Source organism: Ptiloglossa arizonensis, chromosome 13 (assembly GCF_051014685.1).
Source record: "Ptiloglossa arizonensis isolate GNS036 chromosome 13, iyPtiAriz1_principal, whole genome shotgun sequence".
Taxonomy (NCBI): domain Eukaryota; kingdom Metazoa; phylum Arthropoda; class Insecta; order Hymenoptera; family Colletidae; genus Ptiloglossa; species Ptiloglossa arizonensis.
In genome coordinates, this window is record NC_135060.1 from 7017286 (window position 1) to 7040556 (window position 23271).

General features: G+C 44.3%; 1 protein-coding gene across 2 annotated transcripts in view; it reads left to right on the forward strand.

The window, feature by feature from the left end:
• The window catches only part of Fkbp14 (peptidyl-prolyl cis-trans isomerase Fkb14), a 124737-nt gene that overhangs the window by 94290 nt on the left and 7176 nt on the right, over positions 1-23271 (forward strand). For both annotated transcript variants that reach the window (XM_076325260.1, XM_076325262.1), the window contains exon 2: positions 20945-21108. In XM_076325260.1, the coding sequence (XP_076181375.1) occupies positions 20945-21108 (164 nt within the window). The remainder of the gene's footprint in view (positions 1-20944; positions 21109-23271) is intronic.

Below are 23271 nucleotides of genomic sequence, written 5' to 3' on the forward strand. Positions count from 1 at the left end.
CGTCGCATTCCGAAACGGGGGTGCGCGACGTCTGCACCCGGCAAAGGGGTTAACACCGAGCTCGAGACGATAGTTCCGACCGCGTTGTTGCATCGCGAACTCGTGCGTGACTTCGAGGGCAGGGCGATGATAAGTAATCCTGTCGTAGGGTTCGAGGCAAACGAGTGCTTTGTGACACGCGTCGAGCTGCGGACAGCGTAATATTCGTGTACGACGCCTCGGGTGGTGAACGCTCACGGCGGCTATGGTCACGTGGAATACGTACGTCACCGTCGAAATGAGATACGCCTTCGAATTTACTTCCCTTTTCGGAATACCACCGTGTCGTACCGTACGTAATAGGAAAAGTAGCGTAACCGACGAGCGTACCGAACATTTATTTCGCGTCTCGATGAAATTCTCCTTTCCGAGCGAATGTTTCTTTAACGATCCACGAAGGATACGCGTGCACCGAAATTAATATCACGCGGGACACGACGAGAACACTGAAGCGAATCGTTTACCATTTATGGTTCACCTACAAAGTGAACGTGTAGTAATACTTCTTCGTTAGCGTTTCATTTTTTTAATTATTCGTAATCGAACAGAACACGTTGTCAGGTAACCGCAAGAATCTCGCTTGTAATTCTTCTTCATCGGTGCGAGATAAATTTAACATCGTGTCGTAGATCACAACCTCCACCGAGATTACCCGAAATGGAAATCAATATTGCAAGAAAATTACCAAGGCGTTGCAACGTCATCGATCGGAGTACCTTCCCCTGTATTATTTCCAGAATTGAGAACCTTCTTGTGAACCTCATCGCAGAATTCCCGTTGTTTCAACAGAAATTTTCTATTTCTTTCGATTCTATTTATAATTAATCGACGAAAGAATATCTTTCTCCAAGTACCGAGAGGGACCATTCTCCATACTTATCCTTTCATTCGCAATTTGATGGTGATTTTCCAAACCCCTTCGCCGCTCCGTTTCGTCCAGGAGTCACAGTTCGCGTATTCGTGCCGGTTGTAAACTTTACATTCTCCGGACGACGACGATGTTCGATTCAAAGCGCGTAAAGCACCGTCGACAACTCACAGAGGGTCTCCGAACGCCATTTACGAACGCAACGGTCTCATCGGCGTTTACGTCGACGACTTAGAATTCGTTCCATTTCCTCGGGGCGGGTCCCGTCGCGTCGTTGACGTCGCTGTCGTCTTCGACGCGCGTCCTGGACGCGGATTCTCGACAATTTCGCGGACACGCTCCCCGGAGGATCGTTCGAACGCCCGTAACGCGACGCGAAGTTCGTTATCAACGGTCGTGTAGCTCGTATAATTACTAACAAAACTATGCCGCAATCGAGTTTTCCTGGTAGGTTTATACAGGAGGGGGTACGGTGGACGAGAGAGGGGGGCGGAAAGGGCAACTCGGCTCGTTATTGCCGCTCGTTAATATCCCTTTCCTTTCGCGCGTTCGTTCGTCGTTCCGCGCGGCAAAGGTAAATGAAATAATGAATTCGTCGTCGTAACAGCCGGGTTAACAAGTTTATCCGTTGCAGATTTTCCATCGCCTCGAACGGGGCGCGTGAAACATCGAATGAACGATCGTTTCTCGCCGATATCGATCGGGAGTTGGGCGTTCGCTCGATTCGCGATGGAACGGATCCATTGTTTCGAATCCTGGCTCGCGACTCGTCCGTAACGCGTCCGGAGAATCGTAGGAATCGGTCATCCGATCGCGTTCGCTCCACCTCGGAACGAAAGTCGAATCGAGGCTTCGCGAACGGAGGATATTCGCTACTTAATTGCCGGAAAACTCGACGAGTGGCGTTCTTCCGGTGTACTCGGTTCGTTGCTCGTAACGCGTTACGTCGCGACGATTCGCGGCTGGGAACGTGCAAGGTGAGCGACGTTCTCGGGGGAATTGGTTTCGTCGTTACGAATTTTTTTCGTCGAAGCAGAAAAGAATCGGAGAAAGAGGAGAGGGAGAGGGAGAAAGGGAAATCGTTGGGCGAATTTCGTTTCGAAACCGTTCCAAGGACTCGTAGTTCGCGATACGGCTGTCACGGGACTCGCGGAACACGGCAACGGTGATACGAAATTCATGAGACACGGCGCGAGTATCTTAAATCCGTGTAACTTAACGACAACTGTTGGATCCAGTGGTGTCCGTAACGTCGTCCCGACGATTCAAGTGGTCTCCGAGGTCCCCAGAGTTTACGACTAATCCGAGAAGGTTACAGAGATCTCGAGAATCTGCGGATACGAGTCGGATTTCTGGGTTCGCGCGAAACCCTTAATTCGAGGTTCTTATCGGATTCGATGTCTCGAACGCGCGAAACTCGACAAAGACCACGGATTTAGAGCGTCTGGGATCTCGAACGGTTCCAACGATTCCGGTGGTACTTGGATTTGCAAGAGATACTCTGGTCTGGGGATTGCAAAGATCACGAGAGTCGTAGGTAGGTGTCGGACTCTTGGACCGCTCGAGACCCCTAACTCGAGGTTCTTGTCAGATCGAGTGTCCCAAATCCGTAGAAATTAACAACAACCTCGGACCCACGGTGTCTGGGGATCCTGGCGACTCTATTGCTCCCAGAAGTTACTACTGGTCCAGGAGGGATTCAAAGATCTCGAGAGTTACGCGTGAAAACCGAACACCTGGGTCGCTCGAGACACCAAGTACTCTTAATTCGAGGCTCTCGTCGAATTTTACGGTTCTAGATACTGGATCGTTCGGAAAGTCGTTTTGTTTTTTTGGTAGAAATGAAACACGATTTTTTTAGAGTGTATAAACATTTCATTAAATTATATATTCTCCATTTTGGAAAACAAAATTACTTTCCGAACCATCTACTATAATAGACACAAGGTGCGTAATTAAAGAACTGTGGATCGTTTCTTCGTGAATGGTCTTTGTTCGACTTCGATAAAATTCCAACTGTTCCAGTCGCGTTTCTCTCGCGCTCTATATTATCACACGCGTTCATTTCCCTTCGTTCTGATCCTTAATCGTTCTCACTCCGTGCATCCGGTGACATTCACCCAAAATTCCTCGGTTTGGCGCCAGCTCAATTTCTCGTCTTTCACACCTTGCGAAAGTTCGAACATCCCGTCGTTCGATTCAAACGCTCTTCTTTCACGCCTACGGAATTTTCACTCGTTTGTCCCAAACACTTTACATTTTCTCCGGATCACACATAAGACCACTTGTTCCACGCATTGGCATACGAACAATCAGAGATTCTGTGTCACTTATCGCTTAACTATGGCGATCGTTTCGAAGATCGTAGTAACACGTGCTTACTACGTAGAGTTATTCGTGTCCAGTTCCACGAATGGAGTTGTCGTTACGGAATTCTACGAGTCCTCGAAATCGAGTCTCGTCCGTGAAGAACGCGTCCAAGAAGTCGAGGATCGTCCGTAACAAGCGGAACGAGTCCACTGTGGCCTGTGTTCGGTCCTTCGAATCCGAGATCGTCGGTAGTGTACACTGTTCCAGGTTACGTGTGCTCTGCCTCGCTGTTTCGAGGTTATCCGCGTTGTAGTGCACGGTTCTGGGGTCAATTGTCAGCGTGTCGCACTTCCATCGAGGTCCAAACACCAGAACGGTGTCACCTGCTGTTTTGATCAAGTACACGTAACGTCGATGCCGCAACATCTGGTTTATTCGTTCGACCATCGAACCGCTGTTTATCATTTCGAATCGACGTTGCACTCCGCGAGTTTTCCAGAAAAATTAAATCGACGTTCGCATTGTTGCACGAGTATCCACCCCGGGAACTTTCTTCCGCGCCCACTTCTCCTTTGTTCGAGCAGATATCCTATTGCTTCGTTTATTTTTAAAGCGCGAAAGTTCCACAAAACTGCTTTCCTTCGCGAAGAGTGCTTCAAAGTGTACTCGTTGATGATTTTTTCTTTTATTTCGATTAAATTTTGTGCGCGCTACTTCCTCGAAATGGAAAAATATTGGAAGAACTTTGGAAGCGAGCGCGCGTAGAAAGTAGCGCAAAGGTCCCGCGAATTTTAGAAAGAATTTTCCTACCGGCGTGATCGTTATTTATCATCGATCGACGTAAAATTCCGTTTCCACTGTACAATCGTTAATTTCATTCGCGTCGACAAAGATATTTCTTTATATTCTTTTAAATTTCTACGTAGCTATACGTTGCACGTACGATGCACTGGGTATTTAAACTTTTATCCGCCCTTTTGAAGGTTTACCGAACTCCAAGTCGGTAAACACGTTGCGCATAGATCGAACACTTTGTCGGTTCAAGGCACAGGTGTCTTGCCCGCGCGAACAAGTATTCGTAATTTAATCGACCATCCACCCCGAAACTTCACGATCCTCCGTTACAATTTATTATCTCTTATTACTTATTACTTCATTAACTCTTAAACAAAGTCCATTAGAACTCGCCAACTTTCAACGAAATGGTATAATTCCTTCGCTGGATAAACCAGCGCCAATTTCTCCGCAGCACTCGGACGCAAATAATGCCGGTTGCGTCTGTAGCGTCATCCACATTGTACACGTTCCATTGTGTGACTCGGAATATACTTGCTCGAATTCGATGAAAATGCTAGAGGGGAAATCTTGAACGTTTTAAAGTGGATTAACGAATGTACGGTTTTGAATGTGCTTCTTAAAAAAAAAAAAAAAAAAAACGTAACCGTTCTTCGCGCGAAACTCGATTCGCGCGACTCCATTTAAAACAGAGTGCAGTTGCTCTTTGCAGACACCGGCGCTGTATTTCTCGGGAATAATGCGATCGTAAGATGCACCAAACCGCGTTGCATTGTTGTCTACGAATCATCCCTCCATTCGCTCGGAAAATAACTACAAACCGACCCAGTTTCTACGATCGTCCCTCTACGCTCACCCTTTAAGGTCCATTAGGATTACGTAGCGTCGGAGTGCTCCGAGCACAGCTATTGTTTCAATCGCGCGAAAACGCAACGTTTCGCGATACGAGAACCGGAATTTTAATTCGAGCACGCGCGTTACGCACACTCGTATCTCCGAACGTTAAACAACGATGCGCACCGTCCGGATAATTTACGATCGGCGGTGTTTATTCGTTACACGGAGTACTATCTGGAAACGTCAGCGGCGGAATATTTTTGAAGTTTCGTCGCGGAAAAGGCGATGGCCTGTACCGTAACTGTTATTGGTCTGTTCGCATTGCCCGCGACATTTAACGGCGCAGTAAATTCTTGATGGTCGTTCTTTCCCTACCCGAACGATCCTTTGAGGTAGCGTTCCGATCCAACGAACGCAAATTTAGACTTTCGTCGCGTATCGATCGCGAACGGAATATTGGACCGTTTCAAATTTCCCGCGCTTGTACAAATTTTCTCCAACATCCATCGTTGTTCTTTGTATACTTTCGCAACGATGTAAACGCGGTAATAAGTCGTTTAATGTCTCCCGAGAGAGAAAAATATACCGATTCTTGTTGTATCTTGTAATTATCGAGCGATTTAGGATTTTTGAAGAGTAATCGAAATTGTGGCACCGTGGCCCTTTTTGAAAAGAAACTTTGACCTTTGATAGAAGATTTACCCAGTTCTAACGCGATAACGAAAATTTTGCGTCTAAAAGAAATATTTTTTCCACAAATTGAACTTAACAATTTCGAATACAGAGTTCCGTCGAAAGTCTCGCAACTTTGCCGATTTTTCGCCGAAAGAAGAATGAATTTTTTCAAAATTCTCGACCGGACCACCCCTTTAAGGAAGTCACTGGGACGAACGTTAAAAACGATGCAACAACGCTCGCGCAAACGGTATAACCTGTTTAACTCGGGCCGACTGACGCTGACCGGTCGTTAATTATTCACCTTTATTTCGTTACGTGTCCAGGCTGTTTCGAAGCTTTTAAAATTTCGGACGGTAGTTTCACGGCAATTGACGATCGACTGTAATGCAATTTCTACGCGACGCGCAAATACGCGCGACGAAGCTCGCCTCACTTTTATACGCGTTCAATTTTCGTTTACACCCACCCCCAACCCCCACCGGGCATCTCGTACCCTACGAATGCTGCTTGAAAATATTTTACCACGAGGATCGGGAGGTGAGTCGACCACTCTGCCTGGGAAACTTCTGCCGCAAGATGTTTTGCGAAATGTAATTTAAGAACGAGTGCACCGTAATGTAGGATAATTGGTGGCTCCCACCCTTCTTCTCTAATTTAATGTTTATCACGTTGAGGATACACAGAGTGACCCGTTCTAATTTGTAAATGGATTCATTTTCGGATACGCCTTAATGGATTTCCAGACGGTGCGTTGGAATCTCGCGGAGAAAAATTAATGGACGTAAACGTCGCGTAAGATTCCTTTCGGTCGAAGAACGTATCCTCTTTCGTTGAAAGGAACAATACCGTGCGTGGTACGATATTTTGTCAGAAAATTTCCTCCCGTAAAATTCGAAATTCTTTCGGACACATTTTTACATCGGCTACTTTTCGAGATAAATTCGTTCGTAGATTAAAACGATCCGGTCCGTAGGATAAAACTGTGACGCTTTCGATGGAATAATTTCTCAACGTCGCGGAACGTCTACTTTTTAATACAAAACTGTCCTCGGTGAAGAATACTCGCAAAAAGTTCACCGTAAAATAGAGGGGTAAATTAGCTCTCGATAATGTTCTCTCGGTAATGTGTCTCCGATAATGTTGCAACGTTCTTTCTACAAGATGCAGATCGCGATCAAGTGTCGAACGAAAGCTTCCTTTCTCCATAAATCATCGAGAAACCTCTGTCGTCGAAACTGTAAGTGTGCATCGAATTCTCGTCGTACGCGAAATGGAGTTCCCTTTCGTACGAAATACGCTCGGACGAAGAAAAATGGAGGCGTTGAGCGTCGTTTTGGTTAATAGGTTGTAATCTCGACACTCCGTAGTGTATCGTACGATGACTCTAATGCACTGTCTCTGTTATAAATTAACGTAATGGAGGCGCGTTGAGATCGAGTCGTGCTCGTTGATCGTGAAAATATAACAAAAATATTAGAAAAGATTTCGATGCACAAATTTTGTCCAACTATCGAAACTCACGACATAACAGACAGAACGATCTCGACGATTTGAAAATACCACGGAAGATGCAAGTCAAGGTTCTTTATTCCGGGGCGGAAAAAAAGAAACGAAGAAGAAGCCTTCGCGGTCGAACACTTGCCCTCGTTTCCAGCCAATCTATCATACACTCGAGGACAATGGAGGATCTACCTAGTTCGTTCCGGTCGATCTACACACACGTGCACAAACAGGGGGCCCACGGTTACGTAGAGGGTGGACTTTCGCGAGAAAAGCGAGGCTTTTGCCCCGAAACACGAGCGGAAGCTGGATGGTTCTTTATGAAAAGCTCGGAAGATCTTACCCACCGTCCTATGAATATAGCAGCCGGTCGTGGATGGTTGTACGGTGCTATCGATACGTAAGAGCATCGAAAGGGAACCGTGAGCGTAGATGGGATCGAGGGTGGGGAGGAATAAATTTAAATATCGGTACAGACCCTTTGATATGTTAACAGGGATACTCGAAGGACGAAGTACGGAGGCCAAAGGCCGGACCGAGAAAACGAAATTCTTTGATAGTGATTTTTCTTTATTTCTCTTCGAGAATCCTCCCCGCTATTTCCAACCGTCTCTCTGTCCCTCTTCGTAACTCGATTTCCACCTTCTCCGTTCTATCGTGTTTCTCTCCCCGTTTGGCACGAATGTTCATCGAGCTTCGTCGAAAATCGTCTATCCCCGCATTATTTCTACCGTCCGCGGTTCGCCCTTTTATCTCACGGTTCCCTCTAGCCATCGGACTGTTTCTCTCTGTCTCGTTTCCTCGTCTCGATGGTTTCACATCGCGCTCCTTTCCAGCGTTATTCGTCGCACACAGGACGATTTATGTTTTCTGGAGCGGCGCGAGCTCCACCTGTACGCGCGCGAGTATATGCAAATGCCATCGCGGAGGAACCCGTACCGGTTTCCTGTCTGTCTCCCCTTCGCGCGCCCTTCGCCTCCTTCCCAATATTTCTCCCGCTGCCGCGCGACATTGTTTCGCTCCCCGACGTCTACTTCCCACCGTACCGGAACTTCGTCAGTTCTTTAATCGAGAAATTAATGGCGCCGCCGAGCGTGTGGCGATGCCTCATTGTCGACGGGATTTTAAAGCGAAATGAATTCGTCGGCCAGGAACGAAGCGGATGCGCATTCGTTCTCAGACCGCGGTCGTCCGCTCGCATTCAAATTTCGAACGGGCCCTGTACACAGCCACGCAACCCCGAGACGATGCATCTGGGATTCGTTTCGATATATGTAGCTTTTCCTTCTTTTTTTTTATTTTATTTTGGGAGTTTAAGTCATTTCGAATACGACGTTTGGACACGATTCGTGACTTCAATTTCCTCTCGAACGGTTTTGGACAAACGTAGGATCTACGATGCAATGTATCGGGGAAGGTCGTTTCGTAATTATACACGTATACCGTTTTACGTGTTACAAGGTTTCATTGCGTTCCACGAATGTTTCACGTGTACTGTGTCGACAAATGGAGATGGACAGCTGTTTATCGTCGGTGAGACAACTAACGAGCCGTTTGGCGACAATCGCTCTCGAGACATTAGAAAGATGCCTTTGTTGCGCTATTCCTCGATCGTTGATTTATATACCGATAATGTCGCGTCGAGGGCGAAGTAACACGCTTCGTTCGGTTACGATACGAAACGAGTGTTCCCGACATCTTGACATTTTTCATTCTTGGATAGATGGGAATTGAAATTGAATTTCTCGACGAATATCTAAAAATTGAAGAATATTGTGCATCAAGAATTTGTTTAGATTATTTTCATAGCATTCCAGGGAGAAACAACCGGATCGCGAGTACGCGTTTATTTACTGTACGTTGAATAAATTTTTCGAGACTCGTATTCCACGATCAATGCGAGCGTTGAATGAGCAAATTTTCCTCGCGGTTTTTCGCGAAGGTAAAGTTTGCGGTTAAAGAAATTTTTCAAGCGCTTAGACGTTTGAGTCGTGTAAGCTGGACAAGAAGTAAGAGATTTACCTCGTAATGCGTAACGTTTACCGTGCTACGCGTGTCTGGTTAGAGGAAAACTTAAGCTACTTAAGGGAGTCGAGTTTCAGTAGTATAGCGATAGCTTACATCGGGCGGCCGTGTAGTCAACGAACTGCCGATTAATTATACATTTACCGGTTTCTCAATTTTCCTTCGATATAATTATTATCGCGGTTAACATTTTTAACAATCTTATTTTCAATGGTAAGGGAAAAAAATTCTCAAGAATCCTTGAATTTTACTTTTTACGCGAGAAAATGCGAAGTTCCACATTTTACTGAAACTCGCGCGATTAAATCTGCATAATGCAGTGAAAAAGTAACGAGACTAGGAGGGATATAAAGGAAGCATGCATACGATAATATTTTTTTACTTATTTTCTTCAAAATAGTTCCTCGGGTGCCCCTTATGTTTTTCATAACGTTGGAAAGAAATTTTCAAACGGCTTTAGAAATTCCACCACTTGAATAACGTTTCGCTTTTATACGGCGCTATACTTTTCTGTATATCTAAATTCTGCGAACGGAGAGTTGGTGAAACGGTATTATTCGTCAAGTTTACGGAAAATTTGACTCGATAAAATTTTAGATACGCCAAATTTTAAATATCGACTCGTGATCACCGATCACGCAATTAGACCTCGCGATTATTTTAATTCGGTCGATTCTTTCGCGAATATTTAAAATCGCGAGCGACAATTTCGAAGAAAAATGGAACCGTGTATGAAAAGCAATTATCGAATAATGGAAAACAATACGAACGATCTATACGAATTTCGCATAAAATTGCGAATGCATACCGTATTCGTCCCGACGACGCGACTGACATCGTTCACTGAAGGTGCATCGATGCACAGAATGGTACGCTGCATTCATAAACAGAACGCGCGTTAATCTCGTCGATGTCATTCGCAGACTTAAACGCTTCTAATTAAAACGGGAAACAACAGGTCCGCGGTGAATAAGAAGGGAATTAGGTCGAGTACATTAGCGCTTTTAAAAGCACTGCAATCCCGTCGTTAACGACGCTTCTATTTACTTAGCCAACGTGCACGCTTGCATCGTGTAGATCGAATGCAGCGACAGTAAACTTGTTTTTCGACACACTTTTTCCCCTTATTCTTGCCCGTGTTCTCCCTGTTGCGTTCTCGCCGCATTTCCGTCGCGGGAACGACTCACGATTCGTTAAAAATAATTTCTACTCTTGCTTCCTCGTTATATTATTTTATACAACCGGTGAATGCTGCGCACCACGCGGCACGATTAACATAAAATTGTAATACAAGTCTGGCGAAATCTATCGCAAAGTATCTTTTTCACCATAGTCTATATTTCTCTATGATTCTGATTATAATTTTCTATCATTTTTCTAGTATTACGTCTTACATTTTAATTTAAAAAATGATTGCAGAATTCGTCGAAGTATGTTAAATTACATTCTAATTATCTCCGATCTATCGCAGTGATCTTATACTTAAGATCTGAGAATTATTCTCCCGAAGATTATAACAAACTTCAAGATCCCCCGATAAAGCATTCACGATTGTTCCGTTAAAATGCATTCGCTTCGATCGTGCATGTCTTTTCTCGTAAACCGCAATGTATCGCGCGGAGCTGAGAACTCGATGCTTCGAAGAAATTACGAAACATCGTATCGAATGTTCAGACACACGGTTCACGTACACCTCTACGCATTGTACTACATTCTCGTTAAGCAATGTATCGTTTCTCGGGTTCTCGGCTGTACGTGCACTCTTCGCCTCCCAAAGAGACAATGCAACCCTGACCCGGCACAAACGTAGAATTCGTCTCGTCTCGAATAATTCATACTCGAAATAGCGGCTTTGACGGGTCAATGGAGATTTCGGGCCTTAGATAACGAACAACGTCGAGCTATTGAACCAGACGTGATGCGGTTAATTAATTCTACGAATTCCGCCCTTATAGGAGCATAGATAATTCATAGACGAGTGCTCTCCGTTGACGCGTTGGTTGAACCGTGGAAAAGGAAAATAATGAAGCCGGGAAAGAAAGGGGCGCGAGCAACAATGGCCCAGGGAAGAAAAGAGAAAGTCATAATGGGGGAAAAAGAGGGAGAGGAAAGTCACAATGAGGGGGCTGAGAAAAGGAAAACCGCGGTGGGATAACGGCAACAGCGAAACGCGTTCCAATGGACCGAGTATCCTCGAACTAATTCCTCGAACCGTCTTTTTCATTTGGCGCGTTCGCTTCGAAACACGACGTTCGATCGAGCGTACCAACGGAACAACGGGGGGACTCGACCGAACAGAAAAATCGCCGTGTATCGATAATTACGCGATCGTTTATCGGTTACAGCCGGATCGCGTCACGAAATGCGATTACTCGCCGAAGCGCGCGATCGGCACGAAAAACCGATCAGAGGGCCGAGTTAATAAAACTAAAAAAAAAAAAAAAAGGAAAAAAAGAAAAAAAAATAGAAAGAAAGAAAAAAAAAGCGGCTTGATTAAAAACCAACGAATTCGCGAAAGCGAAATCTGTCGAGTAATTGGAATTTTATACAAACATGACGTTTAATCCATTTCGTGGGTTCATTGTTTTTGGGGCAAATAATACCCGCAGATATTCGTTCCTTTGCAAGGAAACGAAACAAAAAATTGAGCGGCGATCGATTGAAAATATTTCGCGCGTCGGTGAAACAATTTTTCCTTTTTTTTCCTTGCCAATTGGTCCGCGAAATATAATATTATATCAATCGGGGTTCGTTCGAAACCGCGAACAAAGAGAAAACGGATTGCCGCGGGATGGAACGTTTCGACGTTGAAAAAATACTTTTGCGCAAAATTGTGCGTGTAATTTTGTAAATACATCGAATTCCACAACGCTATACGAAACGTACCGAATAAATCTCGATGAAAAAACATCGAAACCCATTCCACGATTCTATGCGCATCGAAGAATATATTTGTACATTTTCAAAAAATAATCTTCTTTAATCAAACACGATCCGGTAGATACGATACACTTTGGAACAGCTGAGAATTAAACGCATTTACATCCTCTCAGAAAATATCCAAAGTGTGTCCTTATTCCCCGTGTAACTCTCCCGAAAGATGACCCAATGTTACAAACCCTTTAGAAATCAAATACACGAAACCGATTCGCACGATTCGAAACCACGATCTTCCAGTAACTACCATCGATTTCTCCGTCACTCCTGGCCACACGTTTTCTCCAGCTGGTTAAATCATCGAAACAAACGACCCGAGTAGTTTCGTTGATCGTCACTCGGTCGTGTTTTTCACGCGTTGACGAACGATACAAACGGCGGTCCAACGAAACACGCGTACCCCGGATCCACGAATTATACGAGGTTCGAGTTTCATCAAGAATGGTAGAAAAGGAGGGAAAAAAGTAGGTAGAAAGCGAGACACGTCCAAGGTTCTGACGCGCGACGAATGAACATCCTTCTTGTCGGTGAACCGAGAACGAGGAAGCGAACCGGGGCGACAAGACGACGGGGGGTGTGGGTCACAGGGGAACGAGAAGAAGATCCGGAAGAGGACGAGGAGCGGGACAAGAAGAAGAAACAATTGCTCTGGGACGCCTGACCGTCGCGAGATAAAAAATTCCAAGATCAACCCTCTCGAGCTGGTCCTTCTTTCCGGCTGGAATATCCTTTACGTACGGTCGGTGGTACACGGACGGTGAAGTTTCACGTGTATCGCGGCCGAGGGGGGTCTTTAAATATTCAAACGGAACTTCCGGTTGCACCTGCTATATACAGGATATTGCCCGTTTACGAAGTCCTCTATCCACGACGAGAGTCAGGAGTCCCTGCGAGACGACCGCCGCCGATGTTTTTCAGCCCGTGGTACGCGAAACTTTCGGAAACTCCGTTTCACCCTGGGACAGGGAGAAATATTGTGTTTCGGCGGAATGGAGCCGTCGCGAGCTAGACGGATCGCCGTTAATAATAAATACTTTGCTCCCGAGATTAGACGCGATGCGACGAAAACGAGCGAAAAGTTACGAGGATAATGGGGGAACGTTCGCTTCGATGTCAATCCCGTGGATCGGTTTTTCCTATTGTCTTTACCTTCTCTTTCTTCTTCGATCGAACCAGTGAAACATTAATATCTTCGATGTCGATGGACGCGCGATGATACGATTATCGTTGTGTATCTTGACGACGTTCCCGATTTTTAGGCAATTGGCGTCATCGAGAATTTTGTACATGAAATTATCGGGAGTGTTATTCAGCTCCGGTGGATTTTCTGTTTCCGACAGGAAAGGTAGAAAAAGAACGCGTATGTATTTTCGTTCGTATAATGTCCAGACTGTTTATTTTAAACCTCCCCGAGTTTGAAGAGAAGAAGAATCGATAGGATTTATCGACGAGAGACTTGCGATTAAATTATTCGTTCGTTTGGGAATTTGAGAGAAATCGTACAGGGCGTTGTAACGTATTTCGAAAGAGAATACTGGAGAAAGTGTAACCCCTACGAGGAACCCCGACAATATGAATATTACGACCGTAGTTTATTTATTTATTTCTTCGTCGAATCCGTTGAACCCCGACGGGCATGCAGATGACCGAGAACGTAACTTATAAGAAAAAGATAAGATAAAAATATCGTTCGTGCCAAGGTGAACGAGCAAAGTTCAGCAACTGTTGTTTTATAGTCCAACGCCAGACTTACGATCCCCCCGTAAAGATAAGACGGAAACATCAAAATGCTGATAAGTGGAAGACGAAGAGGAAAACGTCTCGTTCGAAATAGAGGTCGCGTACGAAAGAAGAAAGCTTGCGATTTAGAGGGTAGAAAGAAATTTGAAAAAAATCCAATAATTGCGGTATCTTCGATAGACGAAGATAAATTGAAACCGGATCGAATTGAACGAACGGTATTAAATATTTTCCAGTCGTAGAGATCGTTTTGAAATACTCATTGTGGACGTGTAACACATTTCGAAACACTGTTCGCGGATAAGTAACAACTATCGTTTAACCGTTCTAAGAACTGTTCAGTTTTATGTACACCGTTGGATCCAAGTTACGCGATTATTCGAGTTGAATTTCCCCGCGTTTCACGAGTCTCTTTCTGCCGATAGAACGGCCCATGAAACACGGTTAAATACGTTTCGACGTTTTGCGGAATTACCGTGATAAAACGCGACACGTAACGACAAATGAGATCAGGGGAATCGTCGCGTCGTCGGGCCTCGAACGCGCGATCCACTGTCGCGTGATAGTAAAACCTAGTAATTACGAAGTCCGGTAATAAACCGTCCGGTCGAGGGACCGTAAAACGTTACCTGTTAATGAAATAATTAAACGGGCGTGCTACTTCGATCTGCGGCGTTCACCGGCCGACCCTGAAACAGCTTCCGCCGGTTGAAACGGCGATAACCGATAACCACCCGGCTTCTCGCGGATGATGTTTATTGGAAGGGACGAGGAATCGTCGAGAACGGGATTACGGTCACGTACGGGAAAGTGTTCTTGTTTGGAACGACGACGTTCGATCGGTTCGTTTCGTTCCGAAACCACTGCATTTTCTTTGTTTCGTTCGCGCAGCACTTTCCTCGATCTTTACTTTTAAGAACCGAAACGACAAACAGGCTGCGAAGAAGCTGTCGACGGAATCACTGACGTGGTGATTTTCCAACGTTTCGAAGAAATTCGAGAATTTTGTAAATCGTAAACGCAAAGTGACGCAACGACGGAAGATCGTCGGAGGAGTAGTTCGAAAAGTGGATCCACGTATCGAAACGGATCGAAAGTAATTATTCTTGAAAATTGTAACACCAAAGACACGGTACAAGGATGGAATAATTTCGAAATTATTACCATGGTAATTTTGTAATTTTCGTTAAAAAGTGTAACGCCCGAAATGGACGTTCGAGCGTACGATGGAATGGAAATTTCGAGGCCGGTTTACGAAACGCCCGTATGTTTATTAAGTTTATTATATTTCGTTGGCTGAAAGCAATTGGGAATTTTGATAACGTGCCAATTACTACCGAGTGCCGTGGACGGACGGAAATTATTATTTTTACGTGTAAATGTACCGTGCACCGTACAGAACACCGGCCGTGTATGTATGAAACGTTTCCTCGCAATCGATATTAATTAGGCTAATTTTTGGGGAGCTGCTTTATTACTCGGTCCCTTTTATAAAGCGTCGAACACGCCGAATAGAGACAATGCCTGTCATCCAACTTCTGTCGATAACTATTCACACTAAAATTGTCCGTTCGTAACGAATAACGAACACTCTTTCGTCCTCGTTAATGCAGTCGCGGTTTGTATCGAGTTATCGCCCTAAAGTAAAGAATTTTCCAACTTACAAGTAGGAACTAACGACGCAGTTGTACGTAACGACGAAAAGAAACCTAACGAAATATTACCGAACGCGAAATACGAAATGTACAACCGCATTAAAAATTTTCGTGAAAATCGTAACTATAAAACGCGCAAAACTCAAAATTTAACGCAGATTCTCTTTTCGTAATTAATATCCTCTTACTCGAATCGAATCACATTTTTCGCTATGAAACACTTTCGTAAACATTCATTTACTTTCGTCCAGGGGAATGCGTAAAAGTGCAACAAAAATTGATTTTTTACTCGGTAACAGACCCGATCGTCGCTTCGTCGAATATATATTTTCTATCGCAAATATTTGCTTTCGCGAAAACGATTACATTACATCGATTATTAATTCCCTAAAAGTAACGATACTCGTTCATCGTATCTGTACCGTAACGAGTGATCCGCAATACTCTCTCGATCGTTGTTGCGGATGCAATTCCGCGTGTACGAACGTACAATTAAGAGTAACCGTATATTCCGTGATATTCATCGATTCGTGTACACTTGGTCTACTTCTCGAAGTGTCTTTCTCGGTTCGAACGGACAGTCACTGTTAAAAAGTTGTCCCCGGTATCCGTTTAGATGCACCGTATGCACGAGCGCGCTCTGGTTACAGCACGGGTGGACGAAAGTGCACGGGACTTGAAATTCCCCACGTGGGACGGTGTAATTACCCTTACGCAACGTAATTATGCTCGAAACTTCGGTCGCATTATTCTGCACGCTCGGCGACACGACTGCGTCTCGAGTGCACAATTTGTTTGTTCATGTGTGGGGGAACGCCGACGCAATATCGGCGGGAGGGTTAATAGGACGATGCCGAAATTCCTCGACCGAAATTAGACCCGGACCGTGCGCGAATTATTCAGATTCTGCGATCGTTTCCGTTCGATCGCCGCCACTTGCCCCCTCGACGAGCACAGAACGTCCACGAAACGCGACCAGCTGGAACATTTTTCGTACGACGATCGATTAATCCGTAGTTAGTATTCTCGTTCGCGTTCCTTTTATGCAAAACGTTTCCACGCCGGACGAAAAAAAAAGAAAAAGAAAAAAAGGAAAACCGTCCCGATGAACTCGTCGTCGAGTTTTCGGCTCGTCGAACGCGAAATATGCAACGAAAAATATATCGACCGATCCGTGCGTGAATTTATCCCAGGCGGAAAATCAGCCACTGTAAATTTCACGATCCTCTGTAAAGTACATCGTTGCGGGGAATCCAGTTGATCTCGTAATCGACGAAATTATTAATACGGTTCCGTATTCGGTGTTTGCATTATTAATATCATCGACGAGGACCCACCCACGAATACCGATCGGTGATAATTACGGGATCGTAAAAACGTGGGACGCGGACCGAAATGTGAAACGGAAGCTTTAAATTACGATTTCTCTCCTTCTCCTTTTTTACCATTTCGGTCCCGACTATTTTCACTTCGTTTAATAATGCAAACGTTTCCATTGAAACGGAGGTACCGTGCCGTTAGATCTACCGTTATTTTTGATTAATTTATTCGAGGTAGAAGAATACGTTTCCCGCGACCCGAATAGACGGACGACGTCAACGAATTCGAGAGATCGTTAAATTTCATTCGACAATGTTGGCGAACGGAAGAAATGAATTATATCGCGCCGAATGTATATTCGTTGAGCTGGTATTTTCGTTTCCGTGCTCTTTAAAAGAAGATCCACTCGATGAAATTTTGAATAACGGTGCATCGATACGAGTGTTGCCTCGTCGATGTATTTTCTCTTTGAATTAAACTTTTCCCCCTTGCGTTGCACCGGATTATCGGAAACAACGAAAACGTATCTACTCTGTCGCGTGTATCGTTCGCGAAAATTAACCTCCGTGGCGTAAACCACGTACTTCCTCTACATAAATACATACCTATCAAAAAACGATACGTTCGATAAATTATAAATTTGAAAATAACCACGATACCGATAGATTCTCTTGGTGTCTCAATTTTCCACGAACACGTGGAAACGCTGAATCTCGAAAACAATGAAAACATTTCTGTTCCCAGCACCAGCGTACCTAACGTTTCCAGAAAAAAAAGAGAAGATATGCTCGATAAATTTGTAAAGCACTTGAATGGAAACTCAAACACAGCGAAGAATTCTCGTATCGTAAATACACAGTACCAATAACTGTCTTCGACACCGAGATTTACACGTCCTTTGGAAATGAGTATGAACTCGAGAACGTGCGTGCACGTGGACTCTCGACCGAAGGGTTAACCCTTTGAATGTCACGGACGCGTATATACGTCCAACGAAAATGATCGATGTGGTCTACGATCGCGAATATTCGTCCACGAAAAGTTATCCGTGTGTACAATATGTTCGAACTATATATTTTTGAATAACTTTATTATTCAATTTACCGCAAAAGAATTACACTTATAACCGAATTACCGTACCTTCGATCGACAAAGTTCACGAAAAAGTACTTCGTTCCCAGAAATCTCCATTCCTAAACGCTTGCACGTCCACGCAGATTGCTCCAGCCGTGAGTATTCAGGGCTCAAAGGGTTTTAACGATCGTCCCGTGCACGAGGTGCGTCAAAGTCGAGGCGCGATCGATTCCCGACCATTCATCCTCGTAACCCACTACGATGAATCGTGTTCTCGTGGTCCACTCGAACGAGTGTCGCTCGTTGGTTGCGTTCACTCGAAACACAGCTCGAATCCGGTCGCGAACGCACCCCGTGAGTCTCGTATTCGTCCCGATTCAACAGTGTCGGCGTTTACGATGTTTACCGCGTCGTTTCTCGCGGAGGAACGACGGAGAAGCGTCTCAATGAACTGCCATTTTGGTTCACGGTCGATGACGGATCCAGGTCCAACAACGCGTCACGCTTCCCAAGCCGAGGGAATTCATCGTACGACATTGTGAAAACGCGATATCGAGAAAAAGAAGAGAAAAACACGAGGCTCTCGTAAATTTCGCGAAGCGGAGAATTCGTTCCGCGACGAGATTACAGGAGTCGATGAGAATGTCGTCCAGCGTCGATGTTCGACGTGAAAATCTCGCGACGTGAAATTGGAAATAAATACGGAACGTTTGTCGGGATTCCTTCCGAGCTTGGAACGTACAAGGTTGGAGTTTCACGGTGTTTTTGCGATTCGTGTATGTGTACGATGTTTCCGAGTTCGATTATTAAAAATTCTCGATCGATCGTGGACGAAGTTAGATGAAATCCGAGGACGAGGGTAGAGAAAGTAAAAGAATTAGTCACAAAGAAAGAGTGTCTTTACTAAATTAACAGAATCAAATTTAAGAGGATTGACATTACAAAAGGAAATATATTTTCCAAGAATAGAGAGTCCACTTGTGCAGAGAATACGTTGTTGGTTATTTCGGTGTATTAAAAAACTTGGCGATATATCTTCCAGACACGAACAGGTTCTCGTGTTTAGTTCTTTCAATTTACCGAGATTGTGAAAACCCGCCGGATCGTGTTCCAACGATAATAGAATAATTAGCGCGATACGAGCTATGAAAAAAAAATGGTTGAAACGTTGACATTGGTACGAGCTGCGATCAAGGAAGGCGACTACGAAAAGGAGATTGAAAAAGTTTATTTTCAGACGTGCTTTCTTGCGCGGTGGAATTCGCGATCGTATAAAACGCGAAACGACGTAACGTTCGTTTAAATCTCTCAATGGGCGCGTAATTTTTTCCCAGGTTTACGCGATATTTAGTATCCGACCCTTAAGGGTTTTGAGCGACAGTGTACATACACCCGCTTCGTGGCAACGTATCTGCATATCAACGCAGTCACTGCTCGAGTTTCACCGCGCGGTGCGGGGTAGTTACTCGTTGCACTCGGAACTTCATCCGCATTCGTGTGTGCACCCGACGTTGTCGTAACCCTCCGAGCCCGTTGCAGGGACGCGCGTCGGGACGCCTCAAACGAGCCCGTGTCTCTCCAGGTTGCAACGCATCGACTTTTCACCGTGAATTCCGTGACGTGGACCCGCCACTTTTTCCTCTCTCGAAGATTCCCCGCTTTGACTCCGTTTCGTTCGCAACATTGCGAATACACTCGGTGCAGCGTTGCACTCTACTGTCGTTCGGTGCATCCCCGTACTTGACTCGTTAAGCGACGATCACCGATGACCGACGACGAACCTTCCGCTCACGGTACAAAATACAAGGAATATACACTCCCAATATTAAGAATGACAATTTTTCAATTTTTAGAGAAGAAACTAACCCAGGCTTATCAAAAAATTACCAAGAATTAATATAATTACCAAGAATCCAAGAATTACCAAGAAAAATATAACTGCTACTCGCTTTTCTGTTGAAAGTGACACGTACTCGAGTTGCGCCCAAGTGAAAAATTATCGTAGGTAATTATAATAAAGAATATTCATTTTCTCCAGTTCGTATTTCTTTGTATTCTTATTTCGTGTTTTATTATCGTCGCGTTCTTTCGCATTCCTTCTTTCTGCCGTTTACTTTCTCGAGTTTGCGTTTTATTGTATCGTTACTTTGTAATCTATTTCTACCGCGAGCCTTCGTACCCTTTCTTTCCATTTTAGCAATTTTCGTATTCGGTGTAACACACGTTTCCTAAAATTTCTCTCCTCGTTTCGCTGTTCTCCCCCGTACCCTCTCTTTTCGACTTTGAGCGTCAGTCAGCCGATGAACTCGTCAATTTTCGTTTCTGGCACGTGTGAAACGATCGACTGGCATACGTGAACCCGATTTTACGAGACTGCGATAGATTGACACTTCCGCGAGGCGACCTTTTTCACGGGAAATATCGGCGATAGACAGGCCTGTACTGTTTCCTGGGCTATAAGACCTTGAAATTCAACGCAAATTCGACGTGTTACGTTGTCGTGCACGTTTAATCCTTACTATATATCTTGTCCCCTTGCAAAAGGATTCGATGGGTTCGAGTCGCGTGAAATAAAAAACAATTGCATTCGAGCTTCAAATCGTTGCATTCATTGCGATCGATTTCAAATTATTAGCCACGGTACGTATTTTGTCTCCAATCATCGTAACGGTGTTGCATTATTTATTCATCGTTGGTATCGTATCAATAGAACAGAGATCATCCGATTGTTTAATAATCAAGATGTATCTCGTGCTCTTTAATAAATGATCAAAGAAACCAAAAATTGTTTTTAAAACCCTTCGGTGAACACGCCTATTAGAAACGACACCTATTAACGAAGATCTCGGAAAATGTTCTATAAAATGTTACTAAATTCAAATTTTACATTCTGTAAATTCAAGTAGACTTCCGTCTATCGTACGATACGTTACAAAGGAATCATCCACAATTTCGACGTAAAACAGAAGCCATCCGTTATTCACGATGCCATAGAAGCGCGCAACTATGCGAATAGAAACGAGTTGCGAGAGAAATGCATCGTGTATTTGCAACGAGCGTTCAATTTGAACGAGTTTGTCTCTGCTCTAGGAAGTAACGATGACATCGAGTCACGGGTCTCCATCCGGACAGTATTTAAACCGTTCTCGTTTATTGCCTGTTACAGCTTGGACAGAAATCAGCCGTTCACATTCCAACTGGGAATGGACCAAGTTATTAAAGGCTGGGACCAGGGGTTGCTGGATATGTGCGTGGGTGAAAAGAGGAAACTGACCATACCGCCGGAACTCGGTTACGGAGAGAAGGGAGCCGGAAACGTAATTCCTGGAGGTAAGATTGTTCTTTCGTACGCGATTGCTTTTCTTGCCCCGTCCACTGTATTTGAAATTTCTTCCACCGATTTCTGCTGGAAACGATCCGTACATACTCCTATTATTTCTCGCTCGATTTGACCATTCAACTACGCGAACATTGCCGCTTAAATACAATCTTTCATTTTTGTAGAAATGAAACTCTATTATATTCGTATACGTTTTTCCTTGGAAACGATTTTTTTTTCTTCTAAAAAGGAATTAATTCTGGTTTGAAATAAAATTAAAATCGTGTACTCTTTTCGTCGAAAATTATTTTCTTCTTATAAGGAGGATTTCGAATAAATTATCGCGGATTTCGAATAAAATGAAAATCGTATATTTCAAATATTCGTTAGAAAATTTTCACGAAGCATCGAATCCGATCATTTGGTAATAGATCTCTACCGACGATCAATTATTCACTCGGTTTGACTTTGATACCGCGATTGGTCGATCTTGTGCAGCTCAACGCAATGTATTTTTCGCGTTGACGACGAGACACGATCTTTCTCAGCGTATTACAATGGACAATTGTTCCGACGAATATTCGAAATCTAGCGCGGGAAAACGTACGGCTAACGGTTAACATTTTACCACCGAAAGAAACGCGAATCGTAAGCGTAGAAAACAATGGATACCAAGATATTTCCGTGTATTAGAATATTCAATGTAAATTGTCCAGGAATCCTTAAACCGTCTGTATTCGTTGTAATTCGCACGTAGTCTGAATTAATAACAGAAGTTTTCTTCCAATTAAGGAGGAAGTTTCGCGCGCAAGAAATTGTGAAGTTTTCACCGAGTATTGTTATGATAATGCAGGTAAGAAAACGAAGGATAAACTAGAAACGAATTCGCCCATTCGCGGGGAAAATCTGTCGGTATTCCCGTATCCCGGTTTGTTGATTCTACAATACGTATTATGTTTCCGTTTTAATATAATTTAGTAGAACACTGGATTCCCAATGCTTCGTCTAAGAAAACTCTACCGTTATTTACGATATTGTAACCGAGTCTCGTCTCGTTGATCTTAAACGAACAAAATAAATACTCCTCGATCTCTAAATCGATTCGAATCGTTGTTACCTGTCCGAAGAATCGTAACAGTAACGGTAACAGCTTTGCAACCGATTAGAATCGTGACGCGACAATGCATATAATTACTCTTTTCGAATCATTCGTGGATCCCATCGATACTCGTGGAACGAACGGGGCCAGGCGACGGATCGATACAAAAGGGATCGTTAGCAACGAAATCGGGCTGGGAAAGGATGGAAAAAAAAAAGAAATGCAATTGCACGGAAATCCAATAAAGCGTCAACCATTAAATTGAGCACTGCTATCCCGGGCAGCTCGGTCGGATCAACATCGACTCGCTCGCGCGCTCATTTTTTGGGAAACTGGCGCGTTAGATAAATCGGGAGCTTCCCTCGAATACGCGTATACATATCTTTCGGGGGTTAGGGGGGTGGGGGGTGGGCGTGGGAAGTGTTCCCTGTTTTATGCAGTTTCCCTTTGTCCCAATCCTATCCTTTTGTTCCGCGCGAGGGACTACATTCGGTCGCGATAAACGGATTCGATAATGATTGAACAATCGACGGGGAAAATCGTACGTAGGATTTTTCCGTGTGTTTTCCTCGAGAGGCGCCCTCTCCGGAAAATTTTTCACGACATCTCTCCTTGTTGGAACACTGTACCGGCTCGAATCCCCCGCTGGTATCGCGTTAAATGTTTCCAGAGCGAAAATAACCCAAGAGTAAACTTCCTTGCGATTGCTACAGATCGGATTTAGGGTGTTTCTGCGAGAGGTATAATGATGGAATTATTCCACGTCGGGTCTACCGGTTGGAATGGAAACCAGGGGCTAGATCCCGTACACCTGGCATACGTGGAAGTACCTAAGGTTGGGACTAAACGGTCGAGATATCGCACGTCCCATCGCCGAGCAATAAAATCCACTCGTCTATAATACTATCTATCGGGATGCCAATTCCTGGTGGAATTGTATTAAACTCGCATACTATAAAAGAGTAAACGTACTCGCAGCTGCTGCAGACCAGAGTCTAGGATCTCTCGATTACACGAGGTCCTCGATCATTCGAAAAGACGAGAGGTAGAAATACTTAGACCGGAATCTAGGGTC